The sequence below is a fragment of the Diplotaxodon limnothrissa genome, linkage group LG2 (genome assembly GCF_057381915.1).
Source record: "Diplotaxodon limnothrissa isolate DT_005_m linkage group LG2, D_limnothrissa_male_GT1.1, whole genome shotgun sequence".
Classification (NCBI taxonomy): domain Eukaryota; kingdom Metazoa; phylum Chordata; class Actinopteri; order Cichliformes; family Cichlidae; genus Diplotaxodon; species Diplotaxodon limnothrissa.
In genome coordinates, this window is record NC_140597.1 from 39,596,815 (window position 1) to 39,618,921 (window position 22,107).

Here is a 22,107-nt window from a genome sequence, read left to right on the forward strand (position 1 = left end):
CGGGTTTTGTAAATGGCAAATGAAAACTGATCCGTATAATTTTAACTATTTATACTCCTAAAAGTGATCAAACATTTTTTTAATGTATGAAAATATATTGCTAGCTGCTTTTCCTGTGAGAGCTCTACTTCCTAATATCAAAAATAAAAAACAACAACAATAATAAAAAAAAATGATATTAGTTGGGATAAAAAAATCCTTTCCCGAGGACATTATCCTGGAGCTGCAGCGCCATCTAGTGGACTTCAGAGACAGGTCAGTCATACATGCAGTTTACACAACTCAGACGCTGTAGACTTTCTAATTTTATGCGCTGTTTACCACAAACGGATTCCTTGATATCTCGGTTACATTATTTAATTGTTGTAAAAATGCTCTCATATTTATGCAGCTGAAGTTTACCTGGCTTACTGTGCCTAGAAAAAAAGTTAATATAATATTACGTTAGGTGATCATGTCCCTTAAGCTACAATAAACCATTGAATCACAAATGACTGATTTAAATATTAACATATAGGCTGTTTAACAATAGCCAAATGTTCGTGACTGTCCAAGGAGGTTTTTTTGCTTCCTTGCTGAGTAAGTCTGAAGTTTATGAACTTCAACGTCCCCCACCTTAGGAAAGGATATTTTAATTTGACAGCAAAGAAATTTAAAACAAAACATGAATGTTATGATATATCTGGTGTAATAAGATGATATGAAGTCACCTGGCAAACACCTAAACGGACTAAAAGGACATTTCTGCCATACAGTCAATGACAGCTGACGTGGTTCCCTAGATTCTCACCTGACACTTTGGAAAAATTACCTGCCCACCCTGCCTTCATTCCCTACCTAGATTATTAATTAATCACACATTGGTTTTGCTGTGCACAAGCACACAACACATCCTGTCATCCTCTCTTTTTCTTCAGATTAGCTATGATGATGTTTTTAAGCTTACCACTCTATTGTGCACACGTACTGTTTGTTTTTTGTATTTTTTTAAGCGACTCCCTTTCAGCCAAATCATTTTCATGAAGTCCCTGCAGTTTTGTATTTCTGTAGTATCTCCCACAGGATTTTGTGGCTTGTTTAAACATTTCCATTTTACAAGACTTCTATTTCATCCCTCGTCTGAATTATGCACCTTTTCTTCTACTACACATATATTACAGCTAATTACACTGCCGATTCATAAAATTAAGATATAAAATATGATGTAGTGTTATAGCTTAAGGAGCGGGACAGTAACAGGTGTTTCTATTATTCATTCAGTCTTTTTTTTAAACAAGTAAAAAGCAGCCTGCCTAAGAAATTTTACAGTCTCCGACCCACATATGAAAAACACTAATGTCAAACATTTATAATGCTTTCAACATTTTTTAGGATAATTTATGTATTTAAATTATGTACCAGCTGGTTTATTATTAGTTATGTGGTAAACATTAACATTTGTTAACAATAGCTGTATTTGTCAATGATAGATCTCTGATTGGCAGAACATAAGAAGTTAATACTGAAGATGAATGCTCTTAGTCTCCTTCTTTGTTGCTTTGGTACAGTGAAATGACCTGTGATTGGATTAAATGTATAATGTTTGCTTTTCTTGCCAAGATCCCAGCCGGCACAAAAGGCCGTCTTTAACAAGTACATACAGTATTAATCCAGCAGATGGATCACTCTATTAGAAAATGGATTTGACAAACTTTAATGTCACAAAGATAATACTGTTTCATAGAGAGATAGGATTCAGGTATTATTTTATTTATTATAAATAAAAAACAACAGAAACTATATCTGTAAAAACCCAACTGATGTTTCACAGTGTTGATAACAGCCACTTTGAGGGTAAAGGAGTAAATACAAACCAACGCTCACATTCAGAACAGCAACACAACAACAGAATCCAACTGGTTTAAGGTTTCTGTGGCACTTTTCTACTTGGCTTTTTAAAGAGGGAGAAGTGGTATTTCAAAGACACCTCACACAATAACTGTACTTTATATTACACATTTACACAGCACTGTCAACTTGGCGGACTGACCTAAGAAATCTGGTACATTCAAACGCAGAAAACAGTGTCATGAGGTGAAGTCAATGAGCGTCAAATAAGCACAAAAGAATAAAAGTGGTTGAATCCTGCACGTGGACTTCTCACTTTAGGATTGCCTTGCCTACAGTAAGACACTTAAAGGTGCAAATTGGAGAAGTTGCAGGAAAACGATGAAGTGATCACATTTTTTCCACTTGGATTGACGTTTAAAGAAACTTTAGACCGACACACAAACGAAACACATTACAGGATTTCTGACACACATCTTTAACACTTTACACTGTGGTGGTCTCCAAACGAGTTTAAGGCATTATTATATGGCAGCTGCCTTAAACCAGATGTCTTGATCAATGCCGACATGAAATGCTCGAGTACGGCAACACTGTAATAAGGGAATGCTCGCGAAATACCGCAAATTCTCTTTTAGCTGAATTCCAAATTTTCAGAATGCAAAGGAAAAAAAACATTGATGTAAAAAATGCAAACATTCAAATAAAAAGATACAGCCTGATTAACATTTCCCAGGCTTCCATTTTTTCCTTAAATCTGCAATTTTTGTTTATTATGTGGAAAAAACATCAGTATTATATCACTGCTACACACAGTAATTCAAACAAGAAATGTCATGTGTCCTCTGCAGACGTGAGGAATTCTTACAAGCCAAAAATGGAAGTTGGGTCAAAACCAAACTGACTTTTTACATTTTAGCAATTTCCAATATAGTGCTTTTGATTAACTTGCGATATTCTTCCTAACATGAAGATTAGGAGCAACGCAGCATTGACTGAAACATTTTCCAGCCAAAGGAGGCTGGATTCAAAGTCATTTCACAAACTTTTCTCTTTTTAAATGCACTTTTCCTTCCATTAAATGAGGGAAAAATAAAGAGATTCAAAGTGCAAAACTACAAATAACAAAACATGATTTTCTCAGAGGCACTCCTGTTGAAGGGCTGCAAGTAAAGGTGCTTCACCAGTGACAAAAAATATATATTAAGTGCTACTTTCCATGGTAAAGTTTATAAGTGGTGTCAATGGTACATACATACAAGTCTCTAACTGGGTCATTAACATAAATAACTTCCATATGAACTCTAAATGCACATGTAGATTGTAAAAAATCAAGTAAAAACAAAGAAAAGAAAAAGAAATCAGCCTCCTTGAAGTGACTTCTTTCCACTGGCAGTGATGTAACTGCTCAAACTTTAAAAAAGGAGCATATGGAAGACTCAACCTGTTCAATTTAAAACCTCCAAGAGTCCAATTTTCACTAAACAAAGGGTTTAGGTATAAAAATGGGGAAAACTATAAAACTATTTGAAAAGGAGGACTGTAGTCTATATGTTAAACGTCTTCTGGAATGTTTTCTTCACTGTGTAAAGTGACAAGGTCAGAGTTTTGGGATATGTTGTTGTACAGCTACATTTCAGGCATTTGTCTTTAACTTCTCCTTAAACTTCAATCCGACTGACCGTTCTGGCAGCTTTTTAAATACAGTTCATCCTGTGAAAGATGTCCGTCAAAGCCGTCCATGTACAGGCTGCTGGTGCTGCTGCCGCTGCTGCCCAAAAAGGTGCCGACTGCTCGGCCCTGACGAGCGTGACCGACGGCATCGCTGAACACTTTGTTGATCTGCTCCTCAGAGGGCATCCACCAGTCTGGGTTTGAAGCACAGTGCATCCGGATAAACTCTGGCAAGATTAGGAATTTAAAAAATTAATTTTTTTTTTTGGTCTGTACCTTTCAACTTATTTGAGCTACCTTACTAAGACAGGACGTGCTAAACAGAGGACATCCTGGGCTTACTGGGTGGTGTTTGGGTGTTTAGCTCAAAAGAGGAAGGAAATAACCAAAAAAGTTCAATCTTTGATGATCGACTGATATCGACTCACAATTTAAAACTGCGACGTGGAGTTCCTCAGGGATCTGTGTTAGGACCACTGAAGTTCATTTTGAACATGAATAATATGCGTAAAATTAGAAGAACATTACAAACAACAGATAACAACAGGCTAAGGTGCTGTGGTAATGACTTGGAACAACTTCAGAATGTAAAAATTAAATACATTAAAAATCTGGGTTGATAATAACAAATTAATATTTAACTTAAGTAAAACTAAATATATGATATTTGGAAACTGCTGGATCTATAGCAGTGAGATGATTATGATAAATAATATTGAATTTAAAAAATACAAATTAAATTTCCATGGTTGATAATAAATATTAAACTATGCTGGAAGCCACATATCAACTATATTAAAAATGTAATATTTACATTAGTTTTAATACTATACAAGAGTAAAACAGAACAAAAAAACTCATTACAGACTCCTGCTATGAGGATGGATTAAATCGGTAAATAAGTGGTTTGGTTTTTCTGCTTCATTCAGGGAATATTGCTCATCTAGCTGTTACACTCCATTATTATTGTAACGCACATATAACTGTAGCCATGAGAATGACGGTAGCTCGTATAAAGCTCAGTTTTCTGTTTGGTTGTTTTTATAACGGTAAGTGTTAGACTTCTACCTATCCCCTTTGAAACTTATAAATATTTATTTACACCATCATGAGTTTGTGTTTCATATCCAGAGATGTATTTTATTTTGCTAAATACTATCTGTCCGTCTATTGAATAACATTTTTAGACCCAAGCCACTGTATTGAATTTTAAATGGTTAAAAATGCCCACTTTCTCCCATCAGTCTATGCTCAAATAACCAAAAAGACACAAAAATGTGTTTCAAGTTTCTTTTTTGCAAACTTACTAAAAGCATAAACTGAAATCCTTCATTTACAAGTAGTGTGACTCTTTGCTGTGGCTCTCTAAGATAAGCAGATGCATCCAGTTTATTAGAATCCCTTCTACCACACACAGCCGTATAGATTTCAACTCAATGTTCAAAAGTCTAAATGGATATAGCATTGTTGTGCTTCACTGCGGTCACATAACATTTTGTATACAGTGAGAAATGAGTATGCAGAAAATTCAAATTTCAAAATTCTCCCACAGTTGCTCGTTTAGTCCTCACAGCTTTGAGCTTTCACCGATGAAAGTCAGGGATGTTTTTTCAGGTGGAAATCGAATTAAAAAAGGCAACGACTTAAGGAGCTAATTAACCTTGATTGGAGTCCATATGTGGCAAAATGAACATATGGGACAGTTTCGGAAAAGCAAACCCATGTGTGTAAGGTTCCACCATCCACACTGCCACAAGGCAAACATGAGGACAAGGGCACTTTTATCCATTAAAACTAAATCCAGAGCAAAATGTGAATGCTTTCTGGATGTAAGATGTAAATAGCAACGCACATAAACTTTCCTGGTTTTGCCTAGCAACCGGAGTTAAGACAACTTTAATTTAAGCTGCTATAATCTGCATCACATGACCACAAACCCCATATGTATCAGATCTTAGACTGTAGATAGCTGCTGCTGCTTTTAAGGTCTGTCAGTGGTTTAAAGAAGTGGAGCACTCTAATGAGAAAGCCACTTATGGCAATCAAGCAACACTAATAACATATTTTATAATTAAAAGTCATACAACTGTGTCAATAAAGGTCTCAGGATATTTCACACACTTGATTCAAGCCTTGAGTGAAGCAATTTGTAAAAAGACCTTTTGAGCAAATAGACCCGTAAATAGAAACTGGCCACATCTTCTGTATTTAAACAGTAATAACCTGTAATGTTTTCCTCCTATTTAAAATATGTCTTGAACTATAATGTTTTGTAGTTTTACCTCTGAGGCAGCTGACTTTAACAGGGTTGAGCGGTCGTCTTTCCAGGCCTGCCTCTCCTGAGTGGACTGACCGCTTCCTTTTGCCTAAACCACAGGAGAACTTGAGCTCATCTGTGGTGAAGACATAGCGAATCAGATAGCGCAGCAGCCGTCTGCCATCTTTCTTAGAGGAGTTGACAGCTTCGTCCCACTGCTTATTGGTGATGAAGAGCGGATAGTTCTCCAGGAGCTGTTTACTGCCCTGTGAGGAGGAGGAGGAGGAGAAAACTAAAGATGTTGCTTTCCATGACATTTCTATCATGTAATTAAAAACAAACAAACAAGAAGTTAAGACACAAACCTCAAAGACTGTTTGCCGCTCTTCTTCCTGTATAGACAGAGCTTTTAATTTCACATCACTTACATTCACAGTTATCCGCATGAAGACATTTCTAATGCACTGTTGACCTGATGTGATATTTCCCCACCTTAAGATATGCTACTGATGACATCTGCTCTGAATAATGAAGAGGGGGCTGCTTCCTCACCTCTGTGAGCTGCTCCTCTGGCATCGGCTGGGCCAGCTGGTTGTGGAACTCGAGAACAGTCTTGAAGTAGTCAAGAACATTTTGACAGGGAACTGTGTAAAAACAAGCGAACGTTACCATAAAGAGAAGCCCAGGGTCAAAATCGCAGCAAAGAACAACCCATCTGCTGCATTTAAACACTGACACCCTGCTATGTTTTCTTCCTTTTTAACAAATCTTTACAACCTGGTTTTTCCCGATCAGACACTGTACACAGAATTTTATGTGCAGTTAAAATAAGTTGTTTTAGTGCAAACTAGGCTAGTGTGACAACAGGGAGCTCAGGATGCTTTGGGGAGAGCAGACAAGTTAACAAAAATAGATGCTTTGAACACACTTTTTAAACTGTGGGATGCATTTAGATTGCAAAAGCATGAGGAAGAAAATGAAGCACTTCCTAATAATTTGTTGATCTCACAAGCACATTTTGTGCTCAGTATTTTTCACAGATGAAAACAAACACTCATATAAACGCTGTAAGAAAGATGACACGTATGGATTTGACTACATGGACTTTAAATGTTTATATCAGAATCCGACTTTGATTCTGCTGTCCTTCCAGTGATGATGTCAACACAAATGCTATGCATGTTACGTGTATACGAGTAGATAAGAGTATAAAGCAAACCAACTACCCAGAAGCCCTCGATAACACGCTTTGTAAATAGCATTGATGTGTATCATCGGTACCGATTAATGCCGTGCACATGAAATCAAAAGTCAGATGGCAGCATATAAAAAAAAGATTTGTGGGATGAAGAGATTTCCTGTCCCCAGTTGAGTGAGGATTAAAGCAGTCATCACTGTGTCCTGGCTGTTATTACTGCACCTGGGATGTTCTCCAACTTGTTGCGGAGCTCCTCGTTCTCCTGCTGCAGAGACAACACCTCCTGCTCTAATTCCAGGCAGCGAGGACAGCAGTTCTCCTCCTCCTCCTCCTCAGGCAGTGTGGACGAGGGGTGGCCGTATGATTCTGATGGAGTCGGGGAGCCCCATCCTCCCAGGTTGTGTCTTGGAGGAGACACTCCTGAACCAGACTCAGGTGCTGGGCACTGCTCGTCCTCCAGACTAGCAGACAGATGTTGCTGCTGCTGGTGCTGTTGTTGAGGTCCTGAGAGCAGATAGTTCTGCAGGGAGTCTGTGAAGATGCGGAGAACTGCAGAGGTCTGTTGTTGGTTCAAATGGCTTTGTTGAGCCTCCTCCTCAGGGTCTGTGGTGGAAGAGCTCTCCTCGGATTTAGACTTCCCCTGTGAGGAGCAATGAAGCCCCTGAGTGTCCCCTGGCCCGTCTTCCAGCTTAATGTTAGAGGTGATGGAGGAGGAGGAGGAGGAGGGCTCCAGGAGACGCCCGTTGTTGAGGAGGCTGAGGACTCGGCTGCACTGCTGGGCGAAGGCATCTAAGATGAGACGGTTCTCTGAAGCAGACAACAGACATTCACATTAGCAGCCAGTCATTGGATTTAAGATGAGCTGCTTGTGTTTGCAGAGTCACTCAAGCAAACATTGCCCTCAAGGTCCATTTATAAGACTCGCTGGAGCTTTTGGCTTTTTTCACATGCTCCCTGCTGACCCACTAACCAATGCAATCAGTTAACACAGGCAGACAGTCCTACAGTGACAGGATTTCAGGACAAGTGAGCAAACTCAAGTCACTGCTGAGGATGTAGTGATAAGCTCAAAAGCTGCAGACAAGTCCTTGAGGAGTTTGAGGCTTGAAATAATTTCTTTGTTGGCTTCTATCTGGCTTTTCCGCTGTGCAGCAGTAATCCTTCAGGAGACACACATGCAAAGTATAGCCTACACCATTCATACCTCAGAGATGAGCACACTTTACACTTCCTGTATCAAACGTTGCGTAACGAACCAGTGGACTAAACAGTTTAAGTGCTGCAATTATTAAAACACCTTGAAAAGCTACAACTGTAAAATCCCTCCAAAATGTGAACAATCTAATAATGTCATGTACGGTGTGACATGCAGCATTAGTGAAGCCAGGACAGTATAACTCACAGATTTCTGTGATTTCACTTCTCTTAGTAAGATTTTAAACAAAGCATTGTTGTGCCTGAGTTTAAGAATCTGATCTTCTTGCACTGTGTGAGACAGATTTGATCACCTCTCCTTATTACAGCGAGGTCTGTGTTTGCTACTTTAAATTTGATGAAAGGGCGTGTGGTCTTACATCTTCACTCTGGTGTCACCTATACAGGGTCTGCCTGGGTACAGGAAACATAAATGCCTGAAAGACAAACTAGAGGCAGCTGAGTTGATGACATCTGATCCAGAAGGAGGGATAAATGTAGAGAAACTGTCTGGTTTTAAAAGGTCAGCTGTCGGAATAGGGATGGTTCTACCTGATGCAATAAGAAGAAAATAAGTATATCTATATTGTTTTACGTTGCATCTGTGTCTCCTGTGTTCTCTCTCCAAATTGGTGGATCTAACTAATACATCCATAACACGAAGGTGTTTAGAGGGAAACGGTTTTGCTTGAATTGCATAGAAACCTAAAACAGGACGATGCCTCAGCTAAAGCGACATGCTGTGTTAAGCCCCCTGGTTTAATCTTCAGTTTGGCTTCGTGTTTGTTTTTTTAGCTGAAGTCTTAAACAGCAGAGTAACCAATAACTTCTGCTGACAGATGTCCAAGTTCTGAAATGCACTGAAGCAGGAACCCTCGCTTGTAAAATCAGGTTTGAGGTTCTTACCTGATGAAACATATTGTACTTTTCACCAGTGCTGAAACATGAGGCTCTAAGCTGCTACAGTTCTGGCAACAACATGAGTGATTGTGTGCATTGGGTTTCTTGGGGTTGTAGTTTGTACTCTTTCCGCCTGCCTTTACTCTTTGCTCTCTTTTGCTCTCTGCCACGTCTTATTGTGGCAAAGTGTTCCAGTAGAGCAGCAGACACTTGGCTCCTCTGCTCATGGAAATGTCAGCTTGATTATACAGATTTATTCAGATGTCAATAAACTCTAAAGTCACAGTTTCACAAAATGAGCATGGAGCTATTGTCCAGAAACAAGCCTCAGTGGATAGTTTCCCTGGTAGTCTAGGCACGTCCTAATGAGATGATCTCACACACACCTCTCTGTAATGATTATGAGGCCAGTGGACTCATAATCATTACACACACACACACACACACACACACACACACACACACACACACACACACACACACACACACAATGAATTCTAGGCGGCCATTGCTGCGTTCCCACTCGCTCAGACGTGTCTATCAGCCTGGCGCAGATGTGTCGCATTTATTAATATGCGTGCCGTCTCTGTTTACCCGTCGAGATGTATCTGATATCATTCGCCTTCACCGTGCACCCCGCCCCCACTCTCGTCTCCTTCTCTCACCAATTCCGTGGCACTGCGAGCTGAGAGTCTCATAAAATTTCATTAAAAACAACACGGTCGGCAGAGGGAAAATTTATGAGACCCATTTATTTTAATCACAACTCTTTGGGAGAGGCTTTTCAATGCAATTTGTGTTATTGTGTGCTGAACTGATTGCTGAATCCCAGGCCCTCCGGTGAAAGAAAGGACATCAAGTTTCTTCTTTTTCCGAGCCATAAGAGGAACATTAAGTTGTTTCTGTGGTGTAGATAGAAGCACTTTGATGTGTCATTATCAGCAAGAAATGCATGGCACGCTTTAGCTCTGATTGGACGATACATCTTGTGTATTATAGGCTGATTCACTAGAGCAGGGGAAACACAGTTTTATGTGACTGTTTCATTAGTGATATCAGGATCATGTGCATGCCAAAATAGATGCAAACAACAAAGAGACCCAGGTTTCACAGATGCGAGCTGGTCAAAGATAAACGATCACTTAAAAGTTAAATATGCCCTACCTGATGCACAAATTTGCCATTTCACATCTAAGTTAGTTAATACAGGGCTTGCAGTGAGACCGGAGCTCTGGCTGAGCACTTGATTGTCTCCAAAGCAACAATAAGCAGCAGCAAATTGAGTCTTTGCTGCCAGCAGTGATAACGAGATTATTATCTGATTAAGGGAGGAGATGTCTAATATTTAATCTTGGTAATGCCAGGGTTAGGTTCATTGCTTTCATCTTAATGCTGGTTCCCATGGACCCGCCCTCCACATGGGGAACACATTTCTTCCTGTGCACCCCTCTAATGAACAGCAGCTGAGAAGAAAATGAGCAGGGAACAATGTGTTACAACAGGAGACAGATTACCCGGTGTAATTTTTAGCACATGCACACTAGAGATTCAATCATGACTGCTCTCATCACAACAGCACATCAATCACTGCTGACAGGAGCAAGAAATGGGAACAAAAACATGAAGGTGATGTGAGACAAACAAAAGACATGTTGGCTTAAGTTTATTGACTCTGGAAGCTTTGCACTCATTCATCTAAGAGGCGAACCAAAAGAAAGAAAAACAACTGTTCCAGCGTTTCACTAATCTGGACTCAACGACTGTAAAAGTCTGAATATCCTAGACGTTAAGAGAAGTGACTTTCGTGCCACACTCTGGGCAAGTTTAAAACCCACCTGTGCTGATACCGTAGGTGCAGTCCGGAGAAAATCTGGGCTCTGCTCCGCCGCTGCTGCCGTGCCGCTGCTGGCTACCGAGAGATGCTGCCGCTGAGGTGGATGTCGGAACCCTGCTGCTGGGCCTGGTCTCACATGGGAAACGTTGCTGCTGCTGCTGAGTCGTCCGGTGATGCTGCTGGCTGCTGCTGATAGAAACGCCGGTTTGGTGGAGCTGCTGCTGCTGCAGACGCTGTTGCTGATGATGGTGCGGCTGGAAAGGATGAGGCTGTTCGGGGTGAAAAGTGAAATGATGCCCGTCTCCAAACAGGGGCATCTCGACCACAGCGGACCGGTCAAAGCGCGACTTGCCCGCAGAGCGCTTGCTCTGGAAGGTTTTTAGGGTGCTGTACGGACCTCGCTGCTGTCGGCACATCTTCGGGGCGCACGGCCCTTCATCTGCGGGCTGCATCTCTCCCTCCATACCGGCCAGGTGTCACAGCGCGGCGGATGGCTGCGGGTCGGTGTCTTAGCGTGCTGGTGTGACAGGCAGCTGATAAGCGAGGGATCAGACCGTCACTGTCTCGGTTTCCCTCACAAACACTGTGAAGGGTGGGCTAATTTACTGACAAGTCGCCGCTCCAATCCCCAGTCGGGGGCGCCGATACCGAGACTCCTCCAGAGGGAAATACAGGCGGGACTTGTGCGCCACTGGCTGCCTCCTTTTGTAGCCAACATCCTCAGCGAGAACAACGGGGCGCTGTAGCAGTTAGCCTACAATCTGAAAATTTGAAAAAAGAGAGAGAAATAAATAAATAATGAAACAGAATGGAGAAAGGAAGAAAAGGCAGAGGCCATTTTGCTACTGAGCTCAAAGCGCGGGCATAGATGGAAGGAAAATGTTTCCACACATAACCGAACCTGAGGGCAAAAATCAAACAGGCCAAAAGACAATATCAAAGTATTGTTTTTTTAAATTGAAATGGAAAATTACTAACAAATAAAAACGAATGAGTTGATAAATGAGAATGTAAAGAAAGCATTATTGGCCCAATCACTGTCCCTGATTTGACCCGACTGCTGATTACAATAAACAGGTAAGCTGAAGGGCACTGCCAGCCGCACACCTACTCACTGGGAAACAAAATCACGTGTCTGTGATCATTTTAGTCCCTTTACCTGATGTCCGTCAAAGGCAGGCCAGCAGCTGTCCAACAGCCCACGGGGCTAAAAGTTCGCAGCGCCACGCGGGGGCGCCGCCTCGATACCTTTTAACGGAGCTTTTAATAGACGGACCTGTTTTTCTCTGCTTTTAGCGGAGACTTCTTCTTACTTCTCTCTAATATGAAACAACAGCAGGGCGAACGTGGCCGTGATAATTACACGTGAGGTGAATGATAAAATGAGAAAGGCTCGGCAGCTGCTAGAAGCTGCTGGAATAAGAAGAATTAAAACGCTCATCTGTGTGCAGCACTGCAACATAAAATGCTGACGAGCTGGAGTCACATATCTCCGCGTTCACCTGTTTTAAAGCACAGCCGCAGAGTTGGAACACAAGCGTGGCCCAGCTCGTGCGCCTTGTTTGAGCGGCTTTATTGGAATGAAGCGTTTAGAGTCACGCCGGGCTCCCTCTGCACCACGTGATCCCCAACGTCCGGTTAATAGAGGTTGCGTGCGCGCTTAGTCCCCCCCCACACACATCCCCAGCCCCAACCACAAAAACAGCAAAACTGCAGTGAGGTGGGCGCACAACTTCTGCTCACACTTTAACGCACAGGCGCGTTACGGGAGAGTTTGGAGCGACACTCCAAAGCAAGTTGTTCAGCATCAGCTGGTGATTGAAGCCCGTTTGAATGAGAGTGAAGTTCCGTAATGAGATTTTTAAAAGAAACCCGGAGAGCATTCAATTAAGGATTCCCCCCTCTTTGAGCAGCTGCAGACTGAGAGCGATTCCAGCGCTGGGAAGATGACGGTGACCTAACTTCACGTCTTAGGATCCAATCGTTTAGTTTCTTTTTTGGTGAATTAACACAAATGAAAAGTGTGTAAACTTGGACTGAGGCTCTGAGCTGAAGCCCACTGGACGCAGGGAACGTGAACCCCAGCGGCTCGTCGGGATGGTGCGCCTGTTGAGCTGCCTGCTGCTGGGATATCTGACCTGGAATCTCAGGATATCGGATGCTCAGGGAGAGTACTGCCACGGGTGGCTGGACTCAAATGGAAATTATCACGAGGGTTTCCAGTGTCCGGAGGATTTTGACACCATGGACGCCACAGTTTGCTGCGGCTCCTGCGCGCTGCGCTACTGCTGCGCCGCAGCGGACGCACGGCTGGACCAGGGCATCTGCACCAACGACAGGGAGGTGGATAACACCGAGTTTGCAGCGCGTAGGTTCACTGATTTTAAGCTAATTTAGGTCCAAGATTGTGGTGTCGATTTCCTCGGGTCTTCGTCATGTGCGTAATTTAAGCAAGACCTCAGAAAAATCCAAATTTATTAGAGTTTAATTCGTTGAATGGAGAAAAACACACATGACTAAACTCTGTTTACTTTATTTAACCCTGTAGTGTTTAAAAGGTAAACACGGAGACGCTGTGAGAAGGACTTGCCTATTTAAGTTATAGCGGATCCTCCTAGAGAGGTCAGAGGTCAGCTGAACAATTAAGACAGCACAGAGCACTCAGAGGTTCAGTGCCTTGGCTGAAGGACACTAATGCACTCTGATATGAATTTCAAATATGAAATGAGTATAAAATGCGTTTTGTAAGACCTTTTTCCACTGCAGCTTTCTTATATGAGGTTTACATCCTTTGCTGTTTGAAGCATTAAGGTTCCACCTGCTCTTATCCAGCTCCCTTCAGTTTCCATCACACTCCAAATTATTATCAGTGCAAAGTGGAAACCTGGACACGTTTTCGATGACCCACCCCGCCAGTCACTCCGCTAAAACCTCTTTAAACAAATTCCTGTCAAAAATTTGTAAGCAGAAATTAGTTGGAAATTTGATCAAGCGGCGCAGGTTTGCAGTCCAGGAATGTTTTGAAGAGTGTAACCCTTCTCACACAGACAGGTCTATTATGCTGCCCAGAAATAAAGCACATTAGCTTTGACAGCTCACTAATTTCTAAACTAAAGTAATCACAACATCAGGAGACGGCGAGTCCTTTCTGTGGCTTCTTTATGAGGCGTTTGAGTGTTAGACTGACCTGCTGTTGGGGGAGGTTTTATCAGTTTTCTTTAAATTTCCCCAACGGATAAGCTTATAAGCCTTTAATTGAGTGGATCGTATGCTCACAATTTCCCAGTTTTCCCATTTAAAAATAAATAAACACTAATGTGGATTTCTTTGGTGAAAAGGCTTCATGAAGCGTAACTTGAGATGTTTGTGTTTTCAGCAGGAATGTGACTTTTGTTTGTTCGTAACGTTGTGGAGAACCTAAAAGAGATGTCATGATTAGAAACGTTTAGCACAATTTTTCCCACTATTAACAGCTACAGTCATGCTTCTTAGTTTATCACAAGGTAAGACTTTATGTGAAACTTATAAGGACTTTGTAATGGAGCTGCTGACTTTATTTCCTCTTATGCAAACATTTTGAGGCTGGTGTATGCACATTACATAGTAAGTTGTGTTAAACCCAAATAAGCTGATGTCACTGATGAAATGTATGATAAATGGTTTAATATTACAGATTTGTTTTTTAAAAATTGCCCATGTTTCCTTCCCCACAGAGCCCATCTACGTACCCTTCCTGATGGTGGGGAGCATCTTCATCGCCTTTATCATAGTTGGCTCACTGGTGGCTGTCTACTGCTGCACGTGTCTCAGGCCCAAGCAGCCGACCCAGCAGCCCATTCGCTTCTCTTTACGCAGCTGCCAGGGGGAAACGATCCCCATGATCCTTACCACGGCTCCCCCAAGCCTGCGAGCCCCATCGCGGCAGTCCAGCACGGCTACCACCAGCTCCAGTTCAGCCGGAGGAGGTAGCTCCATGCGGAGGTTTTCTCTCGGAGGTCAGGGGCAGCAGCAGCATGGCTGCCTGGTATCAGCCACCGTCTCATCGTCAGCCTCCACTCCCACCCAGACCCCACAGACTCTTCTTCCACCTCCCCCTTACACATCCCCACCAGCACCCATGGCAGGAGGGATCCAGCACCCGCTGCCTTCATCCCACACCCAGTTGCAGCTCCATCAGCCCCCGATGGCCACTCACTCGTCCCAGAACACCAGCTTCCTTCTTCCCCAGCAGTACTTCTTCCCTCTGCAGCCTGACGCCTTCGCGGCAACCAAGGGCTTCGCTGACTTTGGACAGAGCTGACAGGGCTCTCAGCACGAGAAATAGAGGATTACACAATTTTTAGTGGGCAGGATGCGACCTGTCACAGACAGAAACACGCCAGACGAGGCTGGTGCCAGAGAAGCTATGCATGAGGCCCGGCCAATTGGCTGCAGAGCGAGTTGCTGGAGGGTAGGCACAAAGCGTGACAGAGCTGCTGTGGTTGACCAGCATGGCCCGAGGTACTCCCTGTCTGCAGCACAGGACACATCAGCAGATCTGACACCATTTGTAAAATGTATGCACTTTTACTTTGTGAACAGATCTCCATGGTTTCCATTTGTTGACGTTTCAAGATGGAAATGTATCAGCGATCTTCCTGAAAAACAGATGTTGCCGTCACCAGATTCTGCTAAGCATTAACAGAGGTATAACAGACTTGGGAAACCAGAGAATTCCTTTTTCTGACAATCGGAAGGACTTGGGAATGAGAGACGTTTTATTTTGGAGGAAATGTTATGTTATATAAAGGATTTTACAGCTCTTCTGATTGATTGATTGCTTAAACTTCAGCAAATAAATGTTGTCTCATAGTAACTTGTGTGCTGTTTGATGTAAAGCTTATTAAGTAACAGTTTTGTCCAGAAAGACGGGGCTTCATCATCATCATCATCATCACTGAGACAAAAAGGAAACCAGAGAGGTCAGGCCGGCACATCATCTCCCTACCTGTCGCTCATTCTCGCGCCAGACTTCACAGCAGGAATGCAGCGCTGAGATCAGTCATTGTCAGTGCTCAATGAGCATGGCGTGGTCACAGTGTTAAAAACAACTCACCCCAGAAATAGAGGTTTGGGTTGCACCAGCAGGTATGGAAAAACCTCCACAAAGACTGCTCTGTTACCCGGCTACCTGACTGTGAAACACACTTGGCAACCGGTTTGTCACGAAACCCGAAAGCTGTTCGGCTTCAGGATGTTTGCTGCTGCGTTCAGGTATCCGTTAAGTCTTTTATCACAGAATACGGCTCTCATGAATAACGTCTGTCGGAGTGTTACCTCCATCCTGTCTTGTTTGAACTTGCAGCTGTCAGTTCAAACCTCTATATCACCTTCTGCTTATGAAAGGAAAACAGAAGTCGCGAACATGTCTTCATGATATTTCCTAAACCTTTTGGATACATCGAATCCTCTGTTTTTGCCAGGCTCAGAAAAGTTTCCGACTTCTTTTCCAAGTTATCCTTGAAGGTAGGAACCCAATTCTCCACACAGTGAATGTTTTTATTTAAAACAATCGTGTGGATTTTATAACAATTCAAGTTTTGTATTTGTTCTCAGGGCCTAAACTTTTGAATCCTCTGACTTTTTTTTTTAAACCACCAGACTTCTGTAGATCTTTGTAGACTTCTGCTTTATTATATTTTTAACAGATGCACCACAAATACACAGTTAACATTACAGATATCGCCATTAAACTTGTCCAAGCATATACAAGTAATCCCTGGCTCTGTATGATGTTTTGAGAGGGGATTTTCTTAATCCTTTAACAACTGTACAATACGTTTTTAAGCAATAAATCACAATTAACAAAAATATATTCAAAGTATTTTTAATTAATTTAAAATAATGAGGGTTTAATAAACACTCCATCTTCAAAAGATTAGAATTTCTTGGCATTTATTTCATGGTTCAGGCTTTAAAGGGTTAATATTGGCATCTCCAGTCGGCAGCATCCCAACCCACCTGCTACTCAAACCTATTTGAGAAAACTGGCTTTCAGTCGTGTAAACTGAGGGGTTACCCTCCAGTATAAGATACATAAAGACCATTTTAAACAATGAAACATGTAAAGTCACTCTAGTAGAGTCTAGTAGAGTCTAGTAGAGTCCTGGTGTCGATAGCAGTTGTACAGAAAATGTAGAAAAAAGCAGCTGCTCAAAAAACCCTCTTCTGAATGTAATAAAATCACACTTGCTCCCACCACCAGTAACCACAGGTGTCACCTCATCAACCAACAGCAAAAGCTTGCACTCTCCAGCTTGAAAAAATAATTATAGTTCAGACGTACCCGGTATTTATTTCATTACCTAATCTCCCCACACTAATGTTTTATTTATTTGTTTGTTTTTCAGTCCGTAAAATATCTGCAAATAGCAAAGCAGTCACAGAAATGAAGGCTTAGGCTGGCGTCTTACAACGCTTCCAATGATCATCGTGCAAAAATGCAACGATATCCTGTTACAGTTTACAATAATAAACCCACATTTAGAAGCTGTAACCAGAGAATTGTTAGTGTTTATGTATAAAAAAATGTTCTGTCAATCAACTAATGAAGGGAGGTTTTTGGACCTTGATTATAACAATAAGAATTTGAAAAGCCAAACAGGACTTAGCCTGTGTGGGATCACACGAGAAGTTCGAGTAAACCCCGCAATCATAACAAATGAGAAGTCTATTGATATAATTTGTTTGTCGTGCTCGCAGGCCGATGGCCGTCCCTCCTTTTCCTGTTTGGATTTTCTCTCCAGTTTGTCGCCACACACGCTGATTACAAATTTGCAAATAACACAAAAGCAATAACAGACTTCCACATTGTTCGTCAGTGATTGTAAAGTTTATTTCAGTAGTCCTTCGTGGCAGTAAAGACAACACTTATAAGTTTGCAGTCCCAACATGCAGAACAATCATCGAACAAAAAGACAGAAAGGAAACGAATCATCGAAAAGAAAAGTTAGAAGGTGCGCCTTTTTTGTTTCCGCTTTTGTAAAGTGATCAACACTTGAGGGAGAAGTAAAGTAGTACGGTTAACACTTCGGAGAACAGTTTTTGTTTTCCATTCATGCAGCCCACGACCTTCACAGACAACGACGTGTGTTTTATGTTTTCTGGGAAGAAAAGAAAGAGAAGAAAGCAAAAGTCCAAACCTTCCACAACGACGACAACCACATTCTGCTGTTTGGAAAGTTTCTGACAAGATGACAGCCGATTAAGTTTTCACGCCAAAGACCAGCAGAGAAAAATAATCAGAAACACAAAACACAAATGAGCTTTCCTGTAAAGCAGGAGGTACACTGCGTGGAAAAAAGGTCACAAACGTGTACACTCAAGAGAAATCTACACCGAAACCAGAAAATACCAGATATCCACAACTGGAAAGGTACATCGAGTGCATTGTGCAAACATCTGTCGAAGCGAGCGGTGCGTCAGAAACTCTCACAGTCGAGGTCGAGCGTTTCACCGCGAACACCCGCACGCCGGCAGCCTCGCGTTCCCATACAGGCCATGCATCGGCACACGTTAGTACACCATAGCTATACCTGGAGTCGTGCAGACGGACAACTTGAGCAAGCGTCACTACACACGCGCGCGCACACAAATATACAATAAAAGAAACACACCAGGAGGACTGAGGTGCCAGAAACCTCCCAGTCTTTCATAGAGGACACAGACATGCAGTGCATACACAGAAATTATCCACAGTAGAGGTACACACACACACGCACCCACACACACTCGTACGGCACATGCACATGCAAGCAAAAAACCGACACACACGTATACACACACTCGCACCATCAGAAATCTGATCTCCCATAGGGAGAAGAAAGCAATCACACAGACATTAGTCAATTATAAATAAATCAAGCTGTAACAATATTAATATTAATAATAACAAGACATTTAAGAAAGCTCGGTTTCCTCGTCACGTCTAATCTATCCCGCAGTTCATCCGAGGAAGAAAAAACGAAACGTTACAGACGATTCATTACAAAGCCGGTCGATGCAAAATTCATACGTCTCCAATATAAAAATACAAATCCACAAAATAACTATAGAGACAGAGCAGTTTTGATACTGTCGTGGAGTTTCCTGGCTAATCTCTCTCTCTCTCTCTCCCTTAAGCTAATGGCACTTATGTTAGAGGGATAAAATCTCCATTTGAAGGGAACCACTGCTGCCACTGTAAGCTTCAACGAAAAACCCATCAGAGAGCCTCCTCTTCACCTCTGCAGGAACAAATCTGTAGTTTTCACATTGTAGGAGTGCAATTCTGTGGTGGGGAGACAGTAGGTGTGTGTGCGGCGCACTGGTCTAAGCGATCTGTTTCTTCTAAGAGGGAACAGTTTGACGTAGGCACCGTTGTGATTGTTGAAACGGGAGCGGATGCGTGGAATGCAATTTTAAGTCGAGAGCAATACGTCTGCTGCGAAAACAGTGGACACAGGACTACGGTAGGTTGCAGGAGGCAACTTCTTCAGAAAAAACATAAATAAATGAAGAGGCAAGAACGAGGCACAGTATCTACATGTGTATAAAATGCATTTGAAAAGAAACCGACGGAAAGAAAAGGCATAATAAAATGTAAGGCTTCACACAACAGATGCTTCCTCGAGTGCAAAAACAAAACGAACATGTCCAAACATCTGCTCTGATGTGGTCTGTGTCGCGCTGGACACACACAGGAGTTTAATTACATTTGCTTTAAGGTTTTTTCTCAGATTCACTAGTACTTGGACGATTGTATATACGACTGCTCCTTGGCAATCTTTCACGAGTGCAAAAGCGTCTGAAACCAATCGCTGTCCGGTGTTTGATTTCGATTTACTAAAAGGATTTTTAGGCTTTTGGCTCAAATCAACAGAAAGGAGACAAACGAACAGTGAAGAACTTCAGACCACAGACTGCTAAGAAAGCACAGTGCTCGTATCATGTCTGCGCGACACACAACTACAGCTGACAGTGAACGTGACTTGTTTTGTTCCTTGTTTTTTTCTTTTAAATCCCTTTTTTCCAAAGACGACACAATGTCCCTTTCTTCTGTCTCTTTCCAAACCCCCCTTCCCCTCAGCGCCGGAGGCACACGCACACACCACCGCTTCTCCCCGTTAAGCTTCAAATATCGCCACTGGAAACGGCCGCCGTGGCTCCGAGCAGGCCGGCCGTGAACAAGAAGGCCGACGCCTCACCACGTGTTGGTCCTCTGCTTGGTGGTGTCGTACGCTCTGATGACCTCGGACTGAGACACCACTCCGTTCTCATCTTGAGAGAAGGCGTAGCCATCTGTGAACATAATGAATAAAATTCAAACAAAGGCTGTACAGATCAGTAATTCATTGAATTAAAACATATATATACATAAAAAAAAACACACATATGACACACATGAATCAACAAACAAAATCTAAAGTCTTAAAATTTGGGAAATATGCTTATGGTTGCTTTCTTGCTGAAAATCAGTACAGGCCTCACGTCTGCATTGTTAGCTCGGCTACAACCAATATAGACTTAAAGTGATGTTAGATCCTGATGAAGACGCTGGCTTTTATCAATCTGATAACCAAACAAAAAGAAAATCATCTCTCCTGCCCCGTGGAACATACAAGCACACACACCTAGAAACTACTTGGTGTAACCTGACAACCACAGACTTCAAGGCAAAATGGTTTTTCCCTGACTGGTTGGCAAGTGGTTGCTAGAAGGTATTGGCAGTTGCTAAGGGAAACTGTTTGCAAAGAGATATACAGCCCAAAATTGAAAACTTCCTTGTGTTTGCTTTGATTGCTAACAGTTTGTCCCAGGTCCTGTCAGCTTGTATGGAAGACCCTGCTTTCTCTGCAATCACGTGCCAACTACTCAATCAACTTCCAGCTGGTAATGAAACTTGTGTTTGCCACAGGTTGGAACACTGGTCTCTGTGTGACCAAGGCCCAACGACATGACATCTGACCTGTCTGCCAGGCAAGCTTTGGATCCTGTTTGCAGTCTTTATGCTGAGTTAAGAAGCTTCTGGCTGTAGCCAGCTCCAATTTGAGCTTCTCTCACATTAGAGTCACTGTGGTAAATATCTGTTTAGATTTCTGCAAGGCACGATAAACAGTTTCTAAGTTGTTTCCTACGTTGTGACCAGGAACCTCTGGAAACCTCCAGGGCTGAAAATGAAGTCAGCTGCTGTTCTAAACTCAAAAGCGAATCATTCCTCTTTAAACGGCCCAAATTTATAGCCTGTTAACAGGAAAGTATTCACAGAGCTCCACTTGTTCCACATTTTGTTACATCATTCCAAAAAAGGATCATTTTCACCTCAAAATTCTACACGCAATCCAAAACGATGCAGTGAAATAAAGTTTGCCCGAAATTCTTGAAATGTTTTTAAGCTAAAAGGCAAAAACGTAACATGTATATAAGCATGCACAGCCTTTGCCATGGCACTCACAGATTACATCAGGTGTATCTTGTTTGCACTGATCATCTCTCAGATGTTTCTACAACTTGACTGAAGACCACCTGTGGTAAATTCAGTTGATTGAACATGATTTGGAAATGCACACGTCTGTCTATAATATATACAATCATAGTGGATAGTCCATATCAGAGCACAAAGCAAGCTATAAAGTCCAAGGAATTGTTTGTACATCCTAAGACAGGATTGCATTGAGGCTGGGACACTTCCTAGAGCTGGCCCCTCGGCCAATGTGAACGAGCAGAAGGGCTTTAGCCAGACCAATGTGGTTGCTCCGAAAGAGCTCCAGCATTGCTGTGTGGAGAGAAAAGAACCTTCCACAAGAAAAAAACAGAACTCCACCAACCAGGACTTTGCCAAATGATGGACTCTCAGACCATTAGAAGCAAATTCTCTGGTCTGATGAAACAATGATTGAACTCTATGGCCTGAATGCCAAGCGCCATGTCCGGAGGAAACCTGGCACCGCTCATCACCTAGCCAATACCGTCCTTACAGGGAAGCATGGTGGTGGCAGCATCATGCTGTGAGGACCAGTCAGGATTGAGGGGAAGATCAATACAGCAATGTGCAGAGACGTCCTTGATGATAACCTGCTCCAGAGCACTGTGGACCTGGGACTGGGATGAAGGTTCATCTTTCAACCAGACAAAGACCCTGAGCACAAAGCCAAGACTACAATGTGGCTTTGGGACCCCTCTGTGAATGTCTGAGCATCTCTGGAT

At 42.4% G+C, this 22,107-nt stretch overlaps 3 protein-coding genes across 7 annotated transcripts in view; 1 reads left to right on the top strand and 2 right to left on the bottom strand.

The window, feature by feature from the left end:
* Nucleotides 1-3,495: 3,495 nt before the first annotated feature.
* bend4 (BEN domain containing 4) lies at nt 3,496-11,348 on the bottom strand. Of its 3 annotated transcripts, none has more exons than XM_085373531.1 (6): nt 10,886-11,348; nt 7,179-7,763; nt 6,311-6,402; nt 6,124-6,150; nt 5,784-6,024; nt 3,496-3,728 (listed from the first exon to the last, which is right to left on the bottom strand). In XM_085373531.1, the coding sequence occupies exons 1-6, from the start codon at nt 11,346-11,348 to the stop codon at nt 3,496-3,498; spliced, it is 1,641 nt and encodes a 546-aa protein (XP_085229657.1). The 3 variants fall into 3 exon arrangements, with proteins under 3 accessions (XP_085229657.1, XP_085229651.1, XP_085229648.1); XM_085373525.1 differs by having other exon boundaries at nt 6,124-6,181; nt 6,303-6,402; XM_085373522.1 differs by having other exon boundaries at nt 6,251-6,402.
* A 1,633-nt stretch (nt 11,349-12,981) lies between these two features.
* Nucleotides 12,982-15,184, top strand: shisa3 (shisa family member 3). Its single transcript, XM_085373541.1, has 2 exons — nt 12,982-13,252; nt 14,598-15,184. Exons 1-2 carry the CDS (start codon nt 12,982-12,984, stop codon nt 15,182-15,184), a joined length of 858 nt encoding a protein of 285 aa, XP_085229667.1.
* Nucleotides 15,185-17,745: 2,561 nt separating this feature from the next.
* Nucleotides 17,746-22,107, bottom strand: part of atp8a1 (ATPase phospholipid transporting 8A1) — a 106,824-nt gene continuing 102,462 nt past the window's right edge. For all 3 annotated transcript variants that reach the window (XM_085363525.1, XM_085363533.1, XM_085363517.1), the window contains one exon: nt 17,746-20,202. In XM_085363525.1, coding sequence (XP_085219651.1) covers nt 20,105-20,202 — 98 coding nt within the window. In that variant the 3' untranslated portion in view covers nt 17,746-20,104. The remainder of the gene's footprint in view (nt 20,203-22,107) is intronic.